The sequence below is a fragment of the Bubalus kerabau genome, chromosome 1 (genome assembly GCF_029407905.1).
Source record: "Bubalus kerabau isolate K-KA32 ecotype Philippines breed swamp buffalo chromosome 1, PCC_UOA_SB_1v2, whole genome shotgun sequence".
In the NCBI taxonomy this organism is placed as follows: domain Eukaryota; kingdom Metazoa; phylum Chordata; class Mammalia; order Artiodactyla; family Bovidae; genus Bubalus; species Bubalus kerabau.
This window is the reverse complement of record NC_073624.1, coordinates 236496509-236523134: the sequence shown is the minus strand read 5'-3', so window position 1 is coordinate 236523134 and position 26626 is coordinate 236496509. Positions and strand designations below refer to the sequence as shown.

Below are 26626 nucleotides of genomic sequence, written 5' to 3'. Positions count from 1 at the left end.
AATGATGATGATGATAATGATAAACACTAACAGAAGGCATTTACTTTGGAACAAGCTCCTTTTCTAAGCACTTCACATTTATCACCTCATTCACTCTTCACAACAAACATATAAACAGGTAGGTATTGCTATTACTCTCAATATATGGCATTACAGAAAGGTTGAAAATTTTGTTAAAGTAGAAGAACTCATATGTGAGCATAGAGCATCTTTGTCCTGAGTCTGAGCCCCTAACCACTGCCCTGAGTGGGGTCTCCCATGATTTTCTGTTCCCAACATGAAATCTTTCTACAGGTCAGGTGCTAACTCAGACTGGTCTACACACCAACCTATGACACAGATAGCATTATTCAGTTTGCATTAAATATATATATAAACATAAAAAGGGATTATAACAAAGGTGGAAGCAGTGAAGGGAGAGGTCATTGACTGTAGGATAAAGAGAACTGAGTTAAGGACTGAACACACATAACTATCAGGAACTACTCCATGCAGGAAATGTCAGTGGATATCTTGGAAGCAAATTTGTTATCTGATGACACAGGGCAGGTAACAAAGGTAATGAACCACTTCAGCAGCTTCAGAGCTGTGTTGAAAAGCCAGGTCATTGCAGCAATTAGCTAGAGGAGGTGGACACGAATGAGCGGCTGAACCGAACTGACCTGAACTGAACCGACTGTGTGTTGTGGTATAAAGGGGTAGGCTTTGAAGTCAAGCACCAGTTCTTTGACTACTAGCTGTTTCCTTTAGAAAGCACTCAACTTCTCTGAGCCTTGGGTTTTATTTTACTAAAATTGAGATTGTAATAACCAATTTGTAGGGTTGTTTGGAAAATTAAACAAGATAATTTTTTTTAATGCCAAGCAGTGACTAGCACATATTAAGCACATGCTTAATAAATAATACTAGTTTCCTTGTAAAGCACAGTGTGTGATAAACTACGGGAGGTGAACCTATGCGTCTTTACAACATAGGTAAATTAAACACTCCTCCAAGTAGGGGAAACACTGGAAAAGAGTAGGAGACTGTAATTCTATCTTGATTAATAATGAACAGCAGAGTAATCTGCTAAAAGCAGAGGAAAAAAGTTCATTTTTATTCTGATTTACATCTGGGACAAATAAAACTTGGTTGGATGTTTGTCCAGATTGTTATAAAGGAAGGACTCTTTCAGCATAACCCTTGCGGACAGCATAGAATGCAAATCTGACAACATAGAAAATTCTGGATGCCCGATATTGGGTAAACTGCCGAGTCCTCGGAAACACTTGCAGATGACATCACTCTTGGTTTGTCAGTACTCAGAGGGTTTGATTAAGGTATGAACTTTTCCAAATCCCAAATTACTAAACATTCCAGGTGTACCAAATAATCAGTCTTTCCTCTTGACAATCGTCCAGAATCCTCACAGAAACCGCTTCACTCCTATCGCGTTGGATTTCCAGTGCTCACGCACTCCACATTCACCAATGTTATACTGGTGAACACCTCCTTCTTTCTCAAGGTATTCACTGTCAGGAAATTATTATTTGTAGAATAGAATTATAATTCTAAAGGGATATGCATTATACCATGATTTATGGAGAAGATGTTTTTACCATCCAGGGAAAGACCAATTTTCTGACACTTTAGTTCTATTTGCTCAAAAGCATTACTGTTACAAAATTACACATTATGACTAGTAATAGCATTATTCTCACCTCAGTAAGTACTTGGTTTGGTAAATCTTTAAGAACTCTCAACTTTGGCAATCAATTTAGTTAACTACAGGAAATAGCCTATTTTATATAGATTATTACCTTAATATCATATTGCTCCCCAAACTCACATAACATTCAGAGTGAATTGTCACTCTGATATGTCACTCAATATACATTTACATAAACATCTCACTATTGAGCCTGCCAGATAAAACATACTTGAGAAGCCAGATTTGTGTAATATCACGGTTATCTAGGTTTGAGTTCATATTCTCCACTACATTCACCCTCTAATCTTTCAGGTTCTATACATTAACTTCATGTCAAACTATGTCAATATAACAAAAACAGCCCCAAACAGGGAATGAGAGGGAAACATGAGTCAGCTAAATTTCAGTGGAAAGATAATGAATTCCATCTGGTTGTTCTTGTCCCACCATCCAACCATCTCACCATCAAGAACCTGGAGTATTCCAGAATTATCTTTCAATCCCTCAACAACTCATATCCAAACAGTAGCTGAGGTTGAGGTATGTCACTTCCATCTTTTAATGTCTTTTGAGCATTTATTCTTCATTCTACTGCCCTAGTTTCAGTCTTCTTCTATTTTATATTACAATATAGAATTTTTCTACTTTAAAGTTTTTGAAATATGAAATAAAAACATCACAGAACATGCATATTGACAAATGATAACTATGGTCCCTTGGACTTAAGGGCAGATTCATGACACCTTTTAGAGCCTTAAACTCTGAGACACTTTCTCCATTATATTGCATCCTTACATGAGCAGTATCTAGACTACAACTTGGATCATACCTCCATATCTCTCTCACCTAAAACACTTCTCTGATTTTTTTTTAATATAAAGTAAGTTCAAAAAAATGTTTACAGATTCTAATTCAGAAGTAGAACCTAATGTGCTCCAATATTCTAGAAAATATTTTCTTAGACCCCTACAATACATTGGAAATTGACCTGTATCATCTTTGAAACTTAAAACTGCAATTCAGAAGCTTAATTTGCTGGTTCTTACTGCAAATATTAAAAAGTGAACCATTCTCCATCACTAAAACGTCTATAAATAACATATGCTGGAAAGGGTGTGGAGAAAAGAGAACCCTCTTACACTGTGGGCAGGGATGTAAGTTGGTGCAGCCACTACAGAAAGTCCCTCAAAAACTAAAGATAGAGTTACCACAAGATCCCGAAATCCCACTCCTAGACAAAAACATAATTTAAAAAGATACATGAGCCTTCATATTGAGAGCAGCACTACACACAATAGGCAAGACATGAAAACAACCAACATGTCCATCAAAAGATGAATGGATAAAGAAGATGTAAAAATACACAGTGGAATACTACTCAATCATAAAAAGAATGAAATGCCTTTTGTAGCAACACAAATGTACTTAGAAATGATCACATTAGGTAAATCAGAAGGATAAAGACAAATATCATATAATGTCACTTATATGTGGAATCTAAAATATGAAACAAATGAACTTATCTGCAACAGGAACAGAATCACAGACAGAGAACGGACTTGTGGTGCCTGGAGGTAGATAGGAGTGGGATGGCCTGGGAGTCGGGGATTGGCAGATACAAACTATTACATGTAAAATTGATAAACAACAAGGTCCTATTGTATAGCACAGGGAACTATATTCAAAATGTTATGATAAACCATAATGGAAAAGAATGTGAAAAAGAAAGCATACGTATGTATAACTCAATCATTTTGCTGTACAGTAGAAATTAACACAGCATTGTAAATCAACTATATTTCGATTTTAAAAGTGAGCCCTTTTGATGCACTAACACTGGTTTATGTAATCCTCATGAGCCAAGTGCCAAGAGCCCTTCTTATGAGTGATGAACAAAGGCCCACAGAAAAGAGATGCCACCCCTGCTATTATCAAAGTTCACGCTGCCTGGGAGACACACGTAAAAATTTTTATCTGGAGTGATCAGTAAAATAATAAATACACAAATGGAGCTACAGGAGTATCAGGGAGGAGTTGTACCAGGCAGAAAATGGAGAAAAGCAGCCCGAGGAGAAGAAATGGCCTGAGCAAAGGCAAGGAAGTTTAGCTGTGCACAGGTGTGAGGGATTAAAAATAAACTCTATAATTCAGGAAAGACAAATATCCACTATTCTATTTTGGATTTTCACATGAAATCCCTACTTTTAATTATGTTATGGTTACATTTCCTTATCACACAAGAGTTCTTTTATATTGCCAACATACTTACTTACTTTTGACATTACCAGGGGAAAAGAAAGCATTTTTAGGACTACGCTCTCACTAATGCAAGAATTTATTTATACTGTTATAATCTTTACAAAAGCTCTAGGGAAATACCTCAGAATAACTCCAAAAATCTTTTTGCCAAGATTTTCTTTTCATTTGAACTTCAACAAGCAAATGTCCAATCTGCTGCATGGCCTTAAGTACCAAGATCAAGAATTTCTTCAAGAAAGTATAAACACAAATTCTTTAAAAATAATAATAATAAAATGGCTATACTCCTCTGATTCTATTCCTAAAAATCGAGGAAATGCTCCATTAACTACCAGGTGTAAATAGATACTGAAAATTCTTTAATGTTCTCCAAAGGCTAATTGAACACTGATGTTTCAAACTTTACCTCACGAAAACTTTCTTAATTACTACTAAAATTAAAAACAACAACACAAACTTACTACTTTGGTCTTTATCTCATCCTTCTCCCTACATTATTTACTCAAATTATTTATAAGTTACAGGCTATAGAAACACAGTTATCAAAATGTAGGGAAAGCTCACATGAGGATCACAAAAGAGAAACATCCCACAACTGGATTACCAGCCTCTGAGGAGTTGAGATTTAAAAGAAGTCAATCCTCACATGTAATCTGAGCAGCAACGCTTCCCCCGCCCCCCCACCCCGCCATCAAAACCACTGCTTGTAGGCTATTTTTAATTTTACTACCATCATTTTCCACATTCTTTTTTCTTCCCCCATGCTTTCCCTTCCCCTCAAAAGAGCTAAAGAAAACTGTATGGTCTTACTTACAATTGTGAAGTTCATGACTTTGAGAATCCAGATGGTCATGGCCAAGTTCACCAGTATTAAAATCATCAGGAGTAGGACAAAGAAATACAGGCATCTTTTCCTCCAGCCATAAATCCCCACTTTGTATACCTGCGGCCCCTCGGAGCTGGGCATGGTGCCCCGGTGATGGGTGTACTGTTCCTGAGGCATCTGAAATAAATGAGCCGAGAAAGCACTCACATTAAACTGTGAGGAGAAAGAGGGGGGAAAAAGAATAGGAAAAAATCAACCTGAAGAGATATGGCTGACTGCTGTCCATATGTTTCTGCCTTCCTGACAAATCTAAAATCTGTATCCTCTGGACAAAAGTGGCTCCTCTGGATGCATGCATGAGCCCTCTCTTTTCATGCAGCCATCTCTCATCATGTGTTCTGAGACATCCACATACATATTGCGGGTGTAGAGGGACCCATAGGAATTCACTTTTCAAATGAGTCTTAGAATTTTGACATCTTTAAGAGGGAGATACTCAAAGTCTTCAGGGTACAATTGAGAATTCACCTGCAAAAGTAAATTAACCTCAACAGTTCATTGTGCTGGTATACTACTGCTACTTGGGCTTCCCTCGTGGATCAGACAGTAAAGAATCTGCCTGCAGTGAGGGAGACCCCCGGTTTGATTCCTGGGTCAGGAAGATCTCCTGCAATGGCAAACCACTCCAGTATTCTTGCCTGGAAAATCCCATGGACAGAGGAGACTGGTGGACTACAATCCATGGGGTCATTATGAGTCAGATGTGATTGAGCGACTAACGTTATGCTACTACTACTTAGGCAATTGATTTGGGGTAAAATGATCTCCAAAGAAATTATTCTGTATTGCCGAAAAGTCAGTGGCAAAATCAGTCCATGGGGTTTGAAAAGAGTCAGACATGACTGAAGCGACCTAGCACAGTGGCAAAAGTAACAAGTTTGATCCTGCCTTCCAGAGTTCAAAGAGGTGTGGATGTGCTCAGTTGATTCAGGAATCCTTCAAAAGTGATACCCTGTGTTTAAATGCCTCCCTTGACAGAGATCTCACTACCCTTTCAAGTAGTCCTTAGGAGTTAGATGATACTAATTCTTATCAACACATTTATTTAATAAATATAAAAGAGTCTGAAAGTCAAGTAAGGTATGAATATTCACTCCAGGAGCTTGCAGGCTAATGGGAAAAATGAACTAAACAGTGATTATAGCAGAGTGAGATAAATTAGGAAAAAAAAAAATCTGCCAATATTAAGTAATATACCAATCCCCTTTAAAGGAAGGAAGGTTTCTCCAACCCCTGCTGTTGACACAAATTATCTTTATACTAGCACTACTAATTAGGTACCAACACAAATCTAAGTAAACATTACTTCTATAAAATTCTCCAACCAAAACAAATTTTAAAATTAAATACAAACAAAATTACCAATGCGTATCATTTAAAATGGAAAATAACTGCCTACTGAGAAGAATGATGATCCGCAAAACTACACAGCATATTGTGGTAGCAAGAGCTTTAGCACAGCGTCTTCTGAGCACAGATCCCTACTCTGCCATGAGCCATGTGGCACAGCCCTACTGCTTTTCTCCATTCACATGGCTGCACGACTTTTATTTCGGTGTGTTTACTTCATCTGGCCCTCACGTAGGCATACTGTATTCTCTAGGAATAAGACCGTTCATCTTAGTCAATAGCAATTACATGAGTAATAAGTGGTGCCAAGGTGACCATGGTGACAGTCAAACAGTAGACCCTAAAATCATGTCCTTGGTTATGAGGATCATCATCCTCTGGATGGTTCAGAATATAATTACTGTATGGATTTTTGCTAATAATTAAAATGTACACATAAAATCTAAAAATCCCCCAGAGAACCCATGGCCTTTATACACCAGGGGAATTCTATTTGAAAAGCCAAATGAATTCTTACTTAAGGTCTATTCAAATGTTCAGTGAAGACCTATACACATTTATGCCATTCTGAATACTTACCTAGCACCAAAATCAGGCTCTAATATGAGTATATGTTTAAACCCATGTGTGCGGAATGAATAAGTAAAAAATAAATGAATGCATGCATGATGAACAAATGCTGAATGTTTTTCCTCCCACTATAAAATCTACTGCCATCTAAGGTTGTACAAAAGTCCAAGGCAAATACAGGAGAAAGTTCTTATATCCTTGCAAATTTCCACTTCTGGCTCCCAAAGCCCTGAGTTCCCAACCAAGCAGTGAGTGTCACATTATGAAAGTATCTCAATGGTATTACTCAGCCCCTTATAATTCTGCAAGTCAGGGGTATTTGAAACACATGCGAACACAGCAATGTCATCTCTCACTGACCTTTTCACACACCAAGATCAATGAGAAGGGAAGAAAATGTCTTATAAGTTTGAAGGAAATTAGACCTTTCTTTTCCAAGGAATCATATTCCATAAATTAAACAAAATCTTAGAATCCCATTTGCAAGATCCTTTGATTCTAATCAACTAGTTTTATACATCAGCTAATTTAACACTAGAGAAACTGACCCATTTGTGTCTGGCTCCAGGGTTTGTGGGGGGTGGGGGGCAAGGACAAAAGTAGCTGTTTTTGACCCTTGTAGGTGTGAAGAACAATGAAAAATTCTTGAGAAACCAGTGTACAGAAGCTAGCGAATATTGCCACCACACACTGTGCCTTTTCTCTAACATTTGTCTCAAGCAGTGGAGGGCATAACATAACTTAGCTATCAAATGGAAATGAATATTCAATCAATATTTATGTAGCTGTGGATATGGATATCACACATGTGCTTTTTTTTTTTCATACACAGATTATTCAAACTTGACAGTTGCAGTGATTATCTCCACTTAGGGTTCACAATCCTGATGCCCATCAGAAGCACCTGTGGCACTTTTAAATCACCTACACTCAGATTAAAATAATAATAATCACAAGGGTAAGACCCAGGCATTAGAATTTTTAAAAGTTCTCCAGATACTCCTTAAGTGTAGACAAGGTTACATACCACTGACCTAGAATAATGTCTCAACCCTGATTAAGCAGGAAAACCCAAAACAAACTTTTAACACATACAAAATCAAATTATGAGAGCTACAATGGAATTGGAATGACCTGGAATCCCCAGGTCATTCCAGGCATTTGGGACAATTTATCTAAAAAATGCCCCTTTTGTTTGTTTTTTATTAAGCCAGATGCCTTCCTTGCTGCTGCTGCTTGTTTTTTTTGTTGTTGTTGTTAATTAATTTGCTTGGATTATAGTTTATTTACAATGTTGTATTAGTTTCATTTGTATAGCAAAGTGAATAAGTTGTAAATTTTTTTTCCATAATGCGACTATTTCAAGGTAGAAATATCTTAAAGTCTAGCATATGAAACAGCAGAGCTCCTCTGCTTAAAGGAAGAGTGAGGACTTGGCCACCCTTGAAGCCCTTTTGCAGAACCTTTGTACTCCTAGAAACCACTAACTTTGCCCCAGTGTGAACTGACCAGCTGAGGAGCTAAAACCCAGCAAGCTGAAGTAGTGACCCTTCAAACCACACAGGAGTTAGTAGCTGAGAGGGGATCAGAACCTATATTCTCTGATACCCGGTGTAGTGGCGGATTATGCATGCCATGAGGACTCCTGGATCTGAACCATATTACCAGCCTACCTTAAGGAATCACATAAATAATAATAATTCCAGTATGCAATTTAAGGAAGGAGGGAAGGAAGGAGGGAGGGAGGGAGAAAGGGACCCGTTTTGTACAAATGATTATAACGCATATGTGGAATCTAAAAAAGTTGGTGCAGATGAACTTTTTAGAGAACAGAAATTGTGTTACAGATGTAGAAAACAAACTTATGGTTACCAAGGGGGAAAAGGGGAGAGCAGAAACTTGGGATTGACAATACTATATGTAAAAGAGATAACTAATAAAAACCTATTGTGGAGCACAGGGAACGCTATAGTCTGTAATGACCTATATGGGGAAATACTCTAAAAGAGAGTGGATATATGTATAACTTATTCACTCTGCTGTACACCTGAAACTAATACAGAATTATAAATCAACTATATTCCAATACATTTTTTTAAAAGAAAAAAATTACAAAGTGTTGCCAAACAATAAGGTAATGGATACATCTGTTATCAATAATCCTGCCTGGAAGAAGAAAATTTAGATAAGCTGAGTAAATTGAATTTTCCAGTAAAAAAAAAAAAAACTGAAACATGTTGAAATAATAAAAATCTAAGAGGCAATCCAGACTCCAATCTGGGTTTCTTTTGGTCCTTCCTGGGAGAAGTCTGCTGTACAGGGAATGAAGTTGTAGTTTCAGATGTTCCCTCGTCCAGTCTCTTCCATGGACTTCGAAGGGGCCCTCCCTAGTAGTGTATTACTTCTTCACACATTTTTGTAAAACCAACTAAATAAGATGAAAAAGACTGTCTTTTTCAACTTCCCTTTATTTTGGGTGGCTTTGGAGGATTTACGTGCATTTTGGAGGTCCAAATAAGAGGAATCTGAATTGGGAGTTTACATAGTTTAGATATGTATTTATATGATCTGCAGCCACTTCCCTGTAGAGGTACATTATGCCAGCTCCCCTTGTGTCAGAATATCTTGCAGGAATTCTCCATCCACCCTTGGTGCCAATTCACCAAGCATGGCATCATGAAGGTACAGGACCAAAGGACATGTGGCCATGTAAACATGGCCTCTGATGACAAACACCAGATACCTGGGGGTAGCAAAGGAGCCAGAAGCTAGTTGCAGGTTGTTTTCTTTTTTTTTTTTTCCCTATTCATCAGTTATTTAAAATTTCAAGCCATAGAATTCAATTTTCATTGACACCCAGTCAAAACAGAAATTCTATCCTGTCAAGGAGTACATCAAGGCTGTATATTGTCACCCTGCTTATTTAACTTATATGCAGAGTACATCATGAGAAACGCTGGACTGGAAGAAGCACAGGCTGGAATCAAGATTGCCAGGAGAAATATCAATAACCTCAGATCTGCAGATGACACCACCTTCATGGCAGAAAGTGAAGAGGAACTAAAAAGCCTCTTGATGAAACTGAAAGTGGAGAGTGAAAAAGTTGGCTTAAAGCTCAACAGTCAGAAAACGAAGATCATGGCATCTGGTCCCATCACTTCATGGAAAATAGATGGGGAAACAGTGGAAACAGTGTCAGACTTTATTTTTGGGGGCTCCACAATCACTGCAGATGGTGACTGCAGCCATGAAATTAAAAGACACTTACTCCTTGGAAGGAAAGTTATGACCAACCTAGATAGCATATTGAAAAGCAGAGACATTACTTTGCCAACAAAGGTTCGTCTAGTCAAGGCTATGGTTTTTCCTGTGGTCATGTATGGATGTAAGAGTTGGACTGTGAAGAAAGCTGAGTGCCGAAGAATTGATGCTTTTAACTGTGGTGTTGAAGAAGACTCTTGAGAGTCCCTTGGACTGCAAGGAGATCCAGCCAGTCCATTCTACAGGAGATCAGCCCTGGGATTTCTTTGGAAGGAATGATGCTAAAGCTGAAACTCCAGTACTTTGGCCACCTCATGTGAAGAGTTGATTCATTGGAAAAGACTCTGATGCTGGGAGGGATTGGGGGCAAGAGGAGAAGGGGATGACAGAGGATGAGATGGCTGGATGGCATCACTGACTCGATGGATGTGAGTCTGAGTGACAGAGAGGCCTGGCGTGCTGCAATTCATGGGGTCGCAAAGAGTCAGACACGACTGAGCGACTGAGTTGAACTGACTGAAGAGTACACTCAATGTAGCACAGAAAACAAATGTCCCCCCCAGTTTTTCTTTTTCTATGGGAACTATGGAAAAGAAAATCAGAAATCTTGTGTTTTCAGGGTGTGTGCACTGTGTGTCTGTATTCCGTAATTAAAGTTGCATGCTTTATGCTTCACCACCATCAATATTTTTTTTTAAGTTTTATTGAAATTGGAATAGGAGACAATTACCTTTCTATTGTCTGTACAGAAAGTGATAGCACCACATATCACTTGTGTGTGACAAGAGTTGTCATACAAAAAGGCAGTCAAAGGATATGCAAGCAAAACTGTAGAAAAAATATGTCAGACACATAATTAGGAATGTTATTTTTTCTGGATTTTACAATAGTTCAGCTTTTAAAAATTAAAACTTGAAGTCCCTTTCTCATTCTAGGTATGTGGTCATCTTTATAAACTTGAGTTTGTATTTCTAATATTCTTTTCCTTAAAATAGTCCCACAACGTATTTAAGTTCCAGGCTTCATAAAACCTGGAGAGTCTTCTGGTCCCTCCCATAAAGAACCTCAAACATACACCAAAACTTCAGCAGAACATCATCATAATACATCACTGCTTAGCTGAGCTCAGTGAAAGTGAAAAAAGTGAAAGTGTTAGTTACTCAGTTGTATTCAACTCTTCACAGACCCATGGACAGGCTTCTCTGTCTGTGGAATTCTCCAGGTAAGAACAGTGGAGTGGATAGCCATCCTTTTCTCCAGCATATCCCTACCCAGGGGATGGAAACTGGGTCTCCTGCATTGCAGGTAAATTCTTCACCATCTGAGCGACCAGGGAGCTTGATAAAAGGTACAACTATGTACATTCCTCTGAGAAGGATTTTCTGACTTTTGAATGTGCAAGAACCACCCTGGCAAACCATAAATGCAGATTCATAGGCTTTGCATCAAGGAATAATCACTTTGGTAAGACTTAGGCGCATTTGGATGGGGAAACAGTGGAAACAGTATCAGACTTTGTTTTTTTGGGCTCCAAAATCACTGCAGATGGTGATTGCAGCCATGAAATTAAGACGCTCACTCCTTGGAAGGAAAGTTATGATCAACCTAGATAGCTTATTAAAAAGTAGAGACATTACTTTGCCAACAAAGGTCTGTCTAGTCAAGGCTATGGTTTTTCCTGTGGTCATGTATGGATGTGAGAGTTGGACTGTGAAGAAGGCTGAGCGCCAAAGAATTGATCCTTTTGAACTGTGGTGTTGGAGAAGACTCTTGAGTCCCTTGGACTGCAAGGAGATCCAACCAGTCCATCCTAAAGGAGATCAGATCAGTCCTGGGTGTTTATTGGAAGGACTGATGCTGAAACTGAAACTCCAATACTTTGGCCACCTCATGCGAAGAGTTGACTCACTGGAAAAGACCCTGATGCTGGCAGGGATTGGGGGCAAGAGGAGAAGGGGATGACAGAGGATGAGATGGTTGGATGGCATCACCGATTCGATGGACATGAGTCTGGGTGAACTCCAGGAGTTGGTGATAGACAGAGAGGCCTGGTGTGCCGCGATTCATGGGGTCGCAAAGAGTTGGACACGACTGAGCGACTGAACTGAACTGAAATGAAGGCGCATTTGAGAAATCTGTATTTTTAGCAAGCACCAAAATTGATTCTGGATACAAAAGGCCCAAGGATCATGTTTCAAGAACCCAAATTTACATCCAACACAAAAAAAGCATCCCAGGGTCCACCTTTACCTCTACTTGTGTTATTTCTCACCAGATTACCCATTTCCTCCCATATTCTAATGGTATGCTTTCCCATCCCTCACATTTTTGCTGCATTCCTACCCTGGAGCTTTCATTTCTATCATCCTCTTTAGCAATGTACTGAGTTTAACATTCTTTGCAGTCTTCAGTGTTTTGTGCACAAATCTCTTTGTCATTAAACACAATCTTAGCTTACCTTTGTGATTTTCTCCACATGTTGGTAATTTTACTCTCATTGATGCCCAGGGTCCCCAGGTCCTTGACAAATACTAAAAACTTCATATTCTCATATATCTACTGAAATGGCCCATTCAAAAATCACTAATTATGTCCCTGGTCAAAATTCAATGTCCTTTTCTTGGACCTGCTGAAGCTTTGGTTGACCAACATCTCCTTATCCCCTGGAAACCTTGTCCTTCTTTGGAATTCATGACACTTCTGTTCCAGGGCCCCTTCCTTCTATCTATGATTTCTGTCTTTTCAAACTTTCCTCTCTGCCTCTTTATCTCAAGTTGATGTTATGAGTCAGTGTTATCTCTCCCATCTCAGAGACAATGGCCAGTGTTATACTTTCATTCTGTAATTCTATGAATGTTAAACTCAACTTATCACTTTCACTCCAGTTACCATCTCAAGTTAAACCTCTCTAAATGTCTTTCATCCATCTATTCCCTCATCAAACAAATTCTATAAACTGCACAGAGTCTCAAGATACCACAAAGAAGATTTACCTTGCCTTCAGGAAGCTCACAGGCTGAGTGTTGGGGGACTTTGAACAGCAAATGCTTAAAGAGACAAAACGAACCACGTAGTGTCTACACTGAAATACATCTGGTCATGTGAAAAAGATTATCACAGGATGAAAATTATTTTATATAGACTCAAGACTCATCTAGAGAGAACTATCTAAGGATGCAACATGTATGCTGAGATCTGAAGGACAATAAAAGATATCAAAGTAAGGGAAAGGGGAAAAGAATGAATCCAGGAGGAAGAAAGAAAGCAAAGGCAAGGGCCCCAATGTGGACAAGGTCTGTGTGACTCATTGTACTGAGTGAAGCAGAGAAGAGCATGAGATGAGGCTGAAATGCTGGCTGGAGTCAGATGATGCTGGGCCTTGGAGATGGTTATAAGAGATTCAAATGTTATTGAAAAGTCAGTGAAAACCCAAGGCCAAATCTGAAACAAGGGAGTAAAAATCTGATTTATAAGAGTATAGCAATGTCTAGCCCTCAATAAGTACAGAATAAATATTTGTTGTTTGACGTGATTGACCATATTATTTTTCTCTCCCTCTATACCAGTTATGTATCAAAAATTCTCAAAAATTGAATATTTTCAATAATGTAATTATACATATGTTTGCAAAATTACATATAATAGCATGCTGTGCTCTGCTAAGTCGCTTCAGTCGCGTCTGACTCTTTGCGACCCTATGGACCATAGCCCACCAGGCTCCCCTGTCCATGGGATTCACCAGGCAAGAATACTGGAGTGGCTGCCTGTGCCCTCCTCCAGGGTATCTTCCTGATCCAAGGATTGAACTTGTGTCTCTAAAGTCTCCTGTAATGGCAAGCAGGCTCTTTACCTGCAGTGCCACCTGGGAAGCCCCATAATAGCATACATTTATTCAATGAACAAATAAAAATCAAGCCAATGCTAAATAGCAAAGAATATCCTCCAGCAAAAGTAAACAGCTATAAGATCAGAAGGAAAAGAATGAAGACTATACAACTTTTCTCCCTTACCTAAGGCACATGCAACTATATTGATGTTAAATAGGATTAACTCCAAAGCATTACTTTACTCCTTCATGAGGCTATTTTCAATGTTCACCTGTTCATAAACAAATCCAGGTGACTTAAAGATACCCTGTTTCTTTGCACACAAAATGCAATAGGATTACATTTCCCAGAGAATGAATGTTGTAAACTTTGTGCTGCTTTGCTATTAATAAAGAGGACCTGCCAATCATCAGGGCAATGTAATAATATAAAAATCACCCATGACAATGGCTAACAGTTGCCAAGAATAATAGACGTGGAATTTCCAAAGAAAATCATTCTGGATGGGTATTTTAAAAGCCTGGTTTTGAGCTGTAACCTCATGGTCTCACACATTCAAATTTTCAGACAGGATCATGCAGTATTACTGAAATCATGGTCTTGACATTCATTTAATGTGACAATCTCAAGGAGATCATCCATTTTTATGACTTGGACTTGTGGAGAACCTCCTCTTAGGTTGTATGGTTGGCTTCACTTCTGTCACTGATCATACTACCAAGACTCGGTGACTTGGCTACCATGAAGATTTTTTTCAATGACCTCACAAATGCCCAACATCAGTCATAGGAGCCATATGATTTGTACAAAGGCCATGATCACTATGAAGTCTTCACAAAGATCCTTGAGCCAAGCTCAGCCTAAGTGGTACCTTGGTCTTGTAGCTGTTGCTCTTCTAATTCAGGAAGTCACATTATATGCCTAGCTTAAGGCTCTCCTACACTGAGTCTCAAAGTGTTAAATCCAAAGACTTTGACAAGCCTTTGACATCTTAACACAGAAACTGGCCTTATCATACTCAAGTGGTCATACCCATGTTCACTCCCCTTCCTAAATCTATTTATAGTAGATACCAGATAGTTACCAGAAAATCTTATGTTGCTCTCCTTCCTATATTTTATCAGTTGATATAAGGATGATGGAAGGTCTTTGGGCAGAAACATATACAGCTGGCATCCTTCATGAGGCTATTAGAACTCCTATTCTAGAAGAATGCTGTTAGAAACCATCACTTTCTGTGTTCAGTGTTTTTGTTTCAGTTGGGTTCTTCTTCAGAAGAAGAACAATTTTTTTTTCTTTTCTCCCCAAATAAAAGAGATATCTAGAAAACCACTACAGTATCTGCATTATCAGTCATCTGTGGAAAATGATTATGTTTTGAGGAATGATTAAAAAACGATAAACTTTCTAAAGATACATCAGTGCTATCAAGTTTCTTGAAGCTTTTTCTTTGCAGCCTGTAAAATTTTATGGGCCATAATCCACTCTACTAATAGGGTAGAGATGAGGACAAGGAGGCTTTGAGAGGCATTTTATTAAGGCTTGCTTGACTCTTCCACCCACCAAGCTTCATAGCGTCTTGTTCCATGAGGGGATTTATGGGAATCCTAATGAGTGCAATTCTCTGTACAGTCACATACCATGGGAGAAAGAAACATAGCAAAGCACAGACCTGGCAGGTGAAGGAAACCCCAATCCCAATCTATTTTTCAACAGAAAAAAAAATTGTGACCATCTACTATGTTGTCACCCTGTTTTTTTATCATGAGAAATGCCTGGCTGGATGAGTTTACAAGCTAGAAATCAAGATAGGAACGAGAAATATTAACAACCTCAGTATGCGGATACCACTCGAATGTTATCAAGCAAAGAGAATGAAGGAACCTCTTGATGATGGTGAAGGAGGAGGGTGAAAAAGTCAGCTTAAAACTAAATATTAAAAAAAAAACAAAACAAAAAAAACAAAACAAAACAAAAAAACAAACAACCAACTAAGCTCATGGCATCCAGCTCCATCACTTCATGGCAAATAGAAGGAAAAACTGTGGAAGCAGTGATGGATTTCCTCTTATTGGGCTCTAAAACCACTGTGGACGGTGACTGCAGCCATCAAATCGGAAGATGATTGCTTCTGGGCAGGAAAGCTATGACAAATATAAACACTGTGTTGAAAAGCAGAGACATTACTCTGCTGACAAAGGTTTGTACAGTTGTGAGAGGTGGACCATAAAGAAGGCATGTGTGCATGAAAAATCACTTCAGTCATGTGCGATTCTTTGTGACCCTATGGACCCCAGCTCATTCAAGCTCCTCTGTCCATTGGATTCTCCAGGCAAGAATGCTGGAGTGGGTTGCCATTTCCTTGTCCAAAAGAAGGCACAGAGCCAAAGAATTGATGCCTTCAAACTGTGGTGGTGGAGAAGACTCCTCAGAGACCCTTGGACTGCAAGGAGATCAAACCACTCAATCTTAAAGGATATCAACTTTGAATACGCATTGGAAGGACAGATGCTGATGCTGAAGTTCCAGTATTTTGGTCACCTGATAGGAATGGCTGATTCTGTTCTTTTCTGATGCTGGGAAAAATTAAGGACAGGAGAAGAAGGCATCAGAAGTTGAGATGGCTAGATGGCATCACTGATGCAATGGACATGAACTTGAGAAAACTCAGGGAGATGGTGAGGGACAGGGAGCCCTGGAGTTCTGCAGTCTACAGGGTCACAAAGAGTCGGACACTACCGGGCAACTAACAACTACGTGCCAGTTACCACAGTAGAGCCTGGGGCTATACAGGTCTCCAAAGGATAAGTAGGGTATTTCTGTCTTTACTAAGCTTGTATTTTTAATGAGACAGATGGACAGTAAACAAGTAAATGGATGAAACCATTAGAACTAAAGTGGTGGAAGGAAGAAAACAAGGCAGGTTCCATGATAGAGAGTAGGGGGTGACCCACGCTGGTCATGGAAGTCCATCCTGACCAAGGGACAACTCAAGTGAGACCTAGAGTTAGAACAAGTTTTCTGGCAGGGGACACAAGCAAGTATCTCAGCCTTAAGAGCATCCTCATTGGAAGCAGGACGGTCAGCAGGGTGGGCACTGAATGAGCTCAGATGAAAGAGTTAAGAGAGGGGTTTGCAGAGAGAGACTGTGGATTAACTATACTCTGCTTCATAGGCTATGGCAGTAGTTCAGAATTAACATGGCTAGACCAATAAATACATTCAGTTATTTAGAAATGAAACAAATTATACAAACCAAGTGAGCTAGGATTAATGCTGCTGCAGCATGTTGGAATTTCCAGAACACTTAAAAGTAAACAGGAATTACATCACTGTTTACAACTGTAACCAGTTTATATAAATAGCAAGCATAAGCAAGTGCTCTCCCAGGTTCATTACAGTTTCCAGAATTTACTGTAAATCTGAGTCATTTTGGATGATTCTGGCACATAAATAATTTTACATTAGCCATGTTAATTTTTGAGGTCTCAGATTTAAAATGATCTGCTTTCAAGCTTGTTTTCACTCAGCCATCCATACAGGGTTTTAGTCTTGGATTGCTAATGTTTGACACAGTTTTGACAATTGTAACAACACTGTACTTTTACCTTTGATATAATAATCGACATTTTTTTCCTTGTAAAATCTGCCCAGAAAAGTGAATGTCTGTTTGTATAAAATGATCCAGGAATGGCATTTCCTATTTAAATAAATATTTGGACTAATTATAAGTTAGGTATTACATCTTCTAGTTTTTCAAGAATTTGAACATGTAAGTGTTGAACAGTTTTACTGAAAAAAAAAAATTAGACAAGTGCATATATTTAAAAGAGCTGAAGGAGATACAGTTAAAAATCTCCTTTTCATTTACACTTTCAGCCTTTCTCCACAGAAGCAACTATTACCAACTGCTTTCTTCAGTTCAGTTCAGTTCAGTCGCTCAGTCGTGTCCGACGCTTTGCGACCCCATGAATCGCAGCACGCCAGGCCTCCCTGTCCATCACTAACTCCCAGAGTTCACTCAGACTCACGTCCATCAAGTCAGTGATGCCATCCAGCCATCTCATCCTCTGTCGTTCCCTTTTCCTCCTGCCCCCCAGCCCTCCCAGCATCAGAGTCTTTTCCAATGAGTCAACTCTTCACATGAGGTGGCCAAAGTACTGGAGTTTCAGCTTTAGCATCATTCCTTCCAAGGAACACCCAGGGCTGATCTCCTGTAGAATGGACTGGCTGGATCTCCTTGCAGTCCAAGGGACTCTCAAGAGTCTTCTCCAACACCACAGTTCAAAAGCATCAATTCTTCGGCACTCAGCCTTCTTCACAGTCCAACTCTCACATCCATACATGACCACTGGAAAAACCATAGCCTTGACTAGATGGACATTTGTTGGCAAAGCAATGTCTCTGCTTTTTAATATCCTATCTAGGTTGGTCATAACTTTCCTTCCAAGGAGAAAGTGTCTTTTAATTTCATGGCTGCAGTCACCATCTGCAGTGATTTTGGAGCCCCCAAAAATAAAGTCTGACACTGTTTCCACTGTTTCCCCATCTATTTCCTGTGAAATGATGGGACCAGATGCCTATATAAATGCTCAATACACATGCAGGCTTTATGCAATATATACACTTGAAGCATACATACTCACATTTAAATTTTTATTTTTTTACAAAAAGAAGGGGATATTTTCATTCTTTACTGTTCCCAATCTAACTTGATTTACTTATATAGCTCAGTGATAGTCCAATAAAAGATACAAAAATCTGTTTTTTAAGTTAGTTTAAAATTGTATGGTACATGATATTTAACACAACCAACTTTTAGGGGTGAACACAGGATGTTTCCACTAATTTTCTGATACCAATGCTTATTTAAACAAATAAATACTTACTGGGTATTACAATGTGCTGGCAGTAGTCATTAAGCAGTAAAAGGCAGATTCCCTGCTTCTTGGTCCTGACATTTTAGTGTAATAAATGACAAATAGACAGGCAAATATCGAGCTTGTCATACTTACTCTTGGGAAAAGTCCTATGAATGAAAATGTAAAGCCAGAGAACAGGACGAAGACTGGGGAAGTTCTGATCTATAGAATGGCCAGGGAAGCCTCTCTGGTAGAAATGTTTGAGGAAAAACCATGAACAAGCAAGCGAGTAAAGCATGAGGACATTTGGGAGTGCACTCCAGTAGAGGAGACAACACCAGCAGGTGTATAGGCCCTGAGGCAAGGGCTCACTTGGCATGTTTCAGGAACAGTACGGATGTGTCAGGGGATACACAGGGGAGAGTGTCTGAAAGTAAGCTTGGAAGTGCGGGCAGAAGGGGTGCACCGTGGGTCTTACGTGCCACAGTAAAATCACAGGTATGACACTGACTGTGAGAGTAACTGTCAGAGAACCAGGGCACAAGAGTGGTCAGACTTTCCCTTTGGAATTCTTCTCATTCTCTAAGGAGCATACTGCAGGGGACAGGAATGCCAGCAGAGAAACTGGGGACTTGTGACTCCTGCAGTCACCCAAAGAGGGTGACAGTAGCTTAGATCTGGGTAGAGGCTGAGTGAGAATGTGACCAGTTGCTACATTTAGAAAGTAGAGCTAAGAGAATTTGCTATTTCCCAAGACAGAGAGCATGTGTAAAGGACAGGAGTCAAGGAGAATGCTAAGGTTCTGGCATGAGCAGCCGGGTGAATGATAGTGCCCTTTACAGGATGGAGAACTTTGGGAAACCAGTGGCTTGTGGGGCAGGAGGCGAATGGAGTAAAAGGAGGGGGCGGGGAGAGAGAGCTCTGTTCAGTCATGTTGATTTTGAAATGCACAGAAAAATCCACGGGGGTGGTGTCACAAAGGCACTTAGAAATGAATCTGGAATTCAGGGGGAAGACAGGGCTCAGAAATGAAATGTGAAGTTCTCTGCATATAAGTAAAGCCACAGGAATGAGTTATACAGGTTTCACAGATGTCCCAACAGACCTCTCAGAGAAGACCTGAGACACTGAATTGCTAGGTTAAGGTAGGTTTGAGTGTGTTTGTGTTGTATAGATATTATCATCAAAGTCTTTCTCCAAAGTACAAAACACCTTATATTTAAATTCAAAATCCTTATCTCTGATGAATTAGAAGATATTTCAGTATAATTATGAACATTCATTCTCACTGTCCTAGAGATTTAGATGTGTGAGGTGTCAGTTGAGGTCGTTTCAGACAGAAATATCTTTGTGAAACACACATACATATTTGTACTAGGCATTATCAGATACATTAGCTCATACATTCCTGACAACACTCTAGGGGATCAATCTTATTAAAACTATTTCATATAATAAGATAGTGAGGTCCTAAGGAATGATGGGATGTTCTCAAGGGCTCCTAACTAGTAAGTTGGTTAGGGTCTGGACTCAATTTCTGTGTTTCCTTCCATTAAACATAGAATGAGGCAAAAGCTTAACTTTTGCTGAAAAGGATGCAAGACATTTAGAATTACCATTTAGATATATTTAGCATGGGGTGCATTTACAAGGGGCATATGCACTGCTACCACCTGAGAAATCTGTGTTTTCCTTCAGGTCATCCCATGGCACTACTCGAGGCATTTAGGACACGTCGATGAGCAGATCCCTAATCTCAAGGCAGTGGCAGCAGGCCAGGATGGGAGAGATAGCTAAACAACATGAAAACTATGTTTGAAACTTATTTTCTAAGAGAATGGGGGCTACAGGTAAAAGATCAAAGAATAAAAAAGACAGGAAAAGTTCATAGATAAGCAGTGCTGGGGGTGGAGAGCTGGGCAGGTTCAAATTTTAAAAGCATAAGAAAGGTTGATCTCATGGAGAAAGCAGTATCTGAGCAAAGACTTGAAGGAACCTTGATAGTCAGGGAAGATCTGGCTCTGCATACCACTCATACAGCATTCTAAACGTGGTCCTTGACACTGCATTGAGAACCAGGAAAGAACGTGAACTGAATACCCTAAACAGGAAAAGTAATTTCAAATACTGATAGCAAACTTAATAGTATCATTTTCACAGGCAAAGGGCACTGCATCCACTCATTGTGGCCTCCTCTATAACCTTTTCAGCTACACTATGGTACATAAATCCAGCGCTTCTTATATCCTCAAGGATGATTCGTATCAGAACCTGATGATAGCACCTGCAGTTGGGCCACTTGTGACTTGGGGCTTCTGTGACTTGGGGACCAAGCTGTATAATAAAATAATGAACACGACTCAAACATGTAAGATCAAAGACTGAGACACAACACCTGAAGGGAACATAGACTATATAAAATTCAAGTCGCAATCACAGATGAAAAAACTAGGTCCAGGGAAGTGAAGTGACTTCATCAAGGTCACAGAGTAAGTTAGTCACAAGACGGCTAAATTGAAAACCAGCATGTTTCCCACAAATTTCAGCCTTTAGTCTTTTCAACTGAAGCTGCTATTTGATATCACTTTCATCAACCAACATTCAGCTGCCTTTTGAACAATACCAAAATGCAAATGACAACAAAATCAGGTTCCCTAACACAAAGAATACAAAACTGATGATATGTACTTGCATAATGGTTACTGTGTACTAGACTCTGTTCTAATGCTATACTGAACCTATTTAATCCTCATAGACATATAATTACTATCCTGATTTTACAGTTAAAGCAACTGAGAAACAGAGAGGTTAAGCAACCTACTTGAAGTCATTCAGCTTGTTAAAGACAGCAAAAATTTGAATCCAGAGTGCCTGAGTGAAAACTCTGCTCTAGTTCTGGTTTTAAATGCTTTCAGATATGTGTGTATACTTGGTCAGAAAACTGTGATTACTAATTAAGAACATATTTTTGTAACAGTTTATAGTTAAAATTAATTTTAAGACAATTCTTCATATATTTTTTGAGTGACTACTGTATCTCAGCCAGGGCACATGTGACTCTAAGTACAGGCATTTTTCACCCACGTAATAAATTATCTTTGATATTTCTCTTAAACCCATATATTTTTACAGCATCATGAAAAACAGCTGTAACAAATTAGGCACACCCTTCTACAGTGATTCAATAGTTCCAAAAAATAAGCATTGATCCCATAGGTTATCCCTTGACAATTGTGTTTGGCAAGGATCTTGAGCTAATATCTGTGCTTTTACATACTTGGAATAAAATCTGTGGTCTGAAAGGAAAAATCTCGTCATCTCATTTTTAGTCAAGAAATAATTTTTAAAGATTATTTTTTAAAAAATATTCAATGTGTCCAGAAAGAAGCAGGATAACAGTAACAGCTAAAAGTTATTATGCACTTTGCATGCCTTCACACATGTCTATATATACACCTGCTCATATGTATATATGTCTACTGAGGTATAACTTAAAACTAGTCAAACACACTGATATTCACTATGCAGCTCGAGTTTTTATAAATCTGTATAAAAAATATTCAGTCAAGACAGGGAATCCTTCCATCACCCTAGAAAGTTCCCTTAAGTCCCTTCCTCATCAATCCTCACCCCCAGTGGCAGTGATTGTTCTGATTCCGATCATATTTCAAATTTTTAATCCTAAGTACAATTCTATGAGGTGGTGATTCCAAAGAAGGTCCAACTTTGAGACCCACGCTCTTGGCTACTATGCTGTTCTACTCTATTTCTTCCCAATGGACACTTAGCCCATCTCGATGGTGTCCTCTGAGAGAATTAAGGCATGATGTCTTAACTTCTCTTTCAAGTATCTAGAATATACTGTAGGTACCACCCTTGAAAGAACTGAAAAAATGGTCAGTTGAATGATTTTCTATATTCTGTGTTCAAGATGAGACACCCTATTGAGAGCTTACTGATGTCAGATAAGGTAGGCAGGATCAATGAATGAAGTGGACATGTGCCTTCTTAAAATAAAAAACACTGTCCATTCCCCCAACTGATGCACCATGAGAAATCAGGCCAGGGATGCCATTCTCCAGCTTCTTCTACATAATCTAGAGATCTAAATTTGTACATAATATCAGTACATGTAAGTGCTTCGTAACTAAGTGGATGTAAAAAACAACAGCACCAAAAAAAAAAAAAAAAAAAACTTCATGAGTCAAAATGTGTCCAGAGGCCAGCCCTGGATTGCCAGTTTGGGACCTGGTGTTTGCATTCTTGGCCTAAGAAACACCAGGATTAGCTTCACCAGTGACAAAAGGGAGACCACAAACCTCTGAAGGTCACAGCCAGCCTAGGAGGTACTGTTTGTTATCATGTGGTAAAAATTCCGCTGTCCAGACTCTGGTCTATTGCCAGCACTCCTTCCCACTGAGGGAAGCAGATGACTTTGGTAAACATCATAAACAAACAGAAGAAAAAAATAAAAAGAGAAAGAAACTGACAATGGGAAGAGGAAAGCAATAAAAACACAGAAGGAAAGAGCTAGAAGGAGTATAGAACAGTAAAGATGACAACTACAGGTAAGAAAAGGAAGTGAAGGACAGGCGTCTCTAGGTCGGAAGCATATTCCTTCACTGACTATGCCCGCCCAGGCCCGCAACCCCAGATGGAGTTGGGACAACAGGGTAGTGGGGAATGATGGAGTGGAGAAAAGAGCTCATTCTGATATTTATTTACTCTGCGCTTTATGAAACCAGTTTCAGTGCTTAAATATTCTGACCGTGGGAAATAATGGCAGAGTTACTAGGAATTCCAAAATACATTATTTTGAAATTCAGAGAAATCATCAGAGAGTCCAATCCTGTCAAGTCTGATCCTGGCAAGGCTCTGTGGTCTGAACAAGAAGGGAATTTCTAATCCCCAGTGATACAGTTTTTATCAGGAAACTGTGCTTGTGTAATAGGTGCCACTGCATGATTGGTTAAAAAGAAGAATAAAGCTACCACTTGCATATCCACCTACATACCCAGAGTTCCACTGAGACAACAACCAGCAGATTTTTGAGCAAACCAATCTCACAGGATTTATACCCTTAGTGAACCGTGGTGACACGTCCCTCCCCCAGTCCTGCAGACTTGCTCAACAGGTCACAGCTTACATGGCTTCCTTTATAGAGGACAGCTCACACTTGACAAAAGGAATTTGAAACCATAAGAAAGACGATTACCTTTCTGTGCGGTAGCAAAGGTGAAAGAAAAAGGACAGCAGAATCGTCAGAGAAATTAAGGTGACAAAGAAAAAGTAACCTGGATTATTCAGCATAAAACTCTCCTCTGCCGATTGTCTCAGTGCTTCATTTTATCATTTGACATGGCTATTTCCTTCTTTGTCAGTTTGCATCATGTGGAACTAATTTTAAATATATACAGCCAACATACTTAAGTCCTTACCATGTGCAAGGCACCAAGCTAAGGACATTCTAAGTACAAGCTCACAACATACTATGAGGTAGATGCTACCATGTTCATTTTAAAGATGAGAAAATTGTGGCTCATGGACAGGATGTCACTTGCCCAAGGTCACACACCCAGGGTCACAGTCCAGGTTTGTGCACCTCAAAACCTAGGCTCACTTCACTGTGTAATCATTCTCCCTCTGCTACAAGATCATCCCCTCTTCCACTCTCCTTCCTTACTGTGCTTCTTCTTGCTTACAATAACCCTCCACTCCTTGGGTTCACAGATGTATCATGGTGTCCTGTTCATACAGTATGCCCCTGTTAGATGACTGGAATTGAGTTTAGGGAATTTTATTTTTGTCAGGAGGAGGCTGCCTAGACCGTGTTCAGAGAAAGGGTAAAGAGAAGGGTGCAGAAAAGACAATGGAGAGAGAAAGATTTTAATACATTCATAAAGAGATAGAGTTTAAGAATGAAAAAACAGTAGAATGTGAGAGAAAACACTTTACAGGCATCTGATCCCATTTTACAGTTGGAAAAACTGAGATTCAGCTCTTAGCAGACTCAGGACCTATCCCAAGATTGTGGCCACCACTACTCTTATTCCTTCTCTTCACCTCAGTTCTGCACCAAGGCCTCCTACCACCCTCTAATGTGCCTTAGGAGTATAGCAATGGCCATGTGTTACAAAGTACAGAGATGTAAATGTGGCCCAACCTGAGGAGACTGGAGATGATAAATAATGCCCTGAGCTGCTTTGCAGTACAGTGAGGCTCTCCATCACTGAATGAAGTAAAACAGACTCAGTTCTGAAGACCAATGTCTGGTTGGCTTCAAGAGAATAACTTGAGGACTTTTTTAAAAAATAGAGGGATTCTTCAACTCTAATCTCAGAAATTTTGATTCAAGAGGTTTTGGAAGACCATGGAACCAGGTGATTTCTGAGGGCCCTCCTACTACTAAGATTCTATTATGTTACTGTCTCTGACACAGCTTCCAAAGTATCGCCTGTCATTACTAAGCCACGCACGTAACAAGTAGTTGACACTAGACTCAGAGTCAAGGGACAAGAAGCATCGCCAATGTCTCTGAACACCTGTGTTCTCCCAGCAGATAACATATCTTTTCTAGTCTCAGTGTATACTTCTTTAAAATAGAAGCAAAAGACGGTTGGAAGAGTTCTAAAACTCTTGATCTGGACCTGTGGGCTCCTATTCCACACTCAGAGGGCCTCCACGCATTATAGGATTATAACTGCATGGGACCAGTAGGCGCATCACCCAGTTCTGGGTATATTCTGAGACACGAGGAAGTCTGTGTGGGAGGGGATCCCTTCTTGACTAAAGAGGCAAAGTTTCATGAGAAGTATTTTTCTTCTTCATGTTTGCCATTTTTGTTCTGACTTGAACATGACACGTGGAGATGAAAAAATGAACAGAAGGAAGCTGTGATCTTTGGAGACACCGCTCAGCTGCCACAACAGTCTTGGACTACCTAGGTGTAATATACATCACATCCACAAAAAGTAAGGTCCTACATGTTCCAACTCTATGAGCAGGGTTTCTATTTGCAGCCAAAAGAAGCCTTCACTGATATAGCACTAAAACTCTTTCTTCAAATGAAATTTCTTGCAAAACCCCAATATATATAAACAACTAAAAATGGCTATACTGTTTAGAAAAATAGATGGGGTGTTTCCAGAGCCATTCCCTCCTAAATTCCTGCAGAGTTTCCTCCATGGAACCAGAATTGGTCAAAATCATTACTTCTCAAGGTAGAGTCTCCAAGGCACAGGGATTCTCAGATTTTCTCCAGACTCAGAGAGTTTTCTGCCAAATTTGTTCTTGTGTTTTCCTTTCTCATTTCTTTGATGTGCTTATTTTATTTTTTTCAAATTTTATCCTAGGAAATGCAGATCCAAGTCATGACCAGTGGCTACTACTCACGGTTTTGGTGTGCGCTTTGTATTCAGTGTACAGTCATTTGGCAACAAGTGATTTGATTCCAATTGTCATGACTAGAGAAAGGAGAAGACTGTGATATAACAAAATGACATATTCCTTCAAGGTGCACATCAAAGGATATCTTGGCATGCAAATGAAGGTACATTTGAAGAGAAAAAAAGTCATGGAAGAAGCAAGTACGTATCCAGGATATAAGAGTATGAGTGTCTGGAATCAGAATAATCTTCAGTTCCATGTTCATGGTGTAAACTTTATTAAATTCTAGTAAAGGATCCTCTAGGCTTCCCAGGTGACACCAGTGGAAAAGAATCTGCCTGCCAATGCAGGAGATACAAGAGATGTGGGTTCGATCCCTGGGTCAGGAAGCTCCCCTGGAATAGGAAATGGCAATCCACTCCCGTATTTTTGCCTGGAAAAGTCCATAGACAGAGGATACTGGGAGGCTACAGACCATGGTGTTGCAAAGAGTCTGATAAGACTCATGCTGACACTAAAACACCCTCTATATTAA

The 26626-nt window shown here is 39.4% G+C and overlaps 1 protein-coding gene across 6 annotated transcripts in view; it reads right to left on the bottom strand.

The window, feature by feature from the left end:
• The window catches only part of SGCD (sarcoglycan delta), a 697628-nt gene that overhangs the window by 414898 nt on the left and 256104 nt on the right, over positions 1–26626 (bottom strand). For all 6 annotated transcript variants that reach the window (XM_055560027.1, XM_055560012.1, XM_055560020.1 and 3 more), the window contains one exon: positions 4764–4952. In XM_055560027.1, the coding sequence (XP_055416002.1) occupies positions 4764–4952 (189 nt within the window). The remainder of the gene's footprint in view (positions 1–4763; positions 4953–26626) is intronic.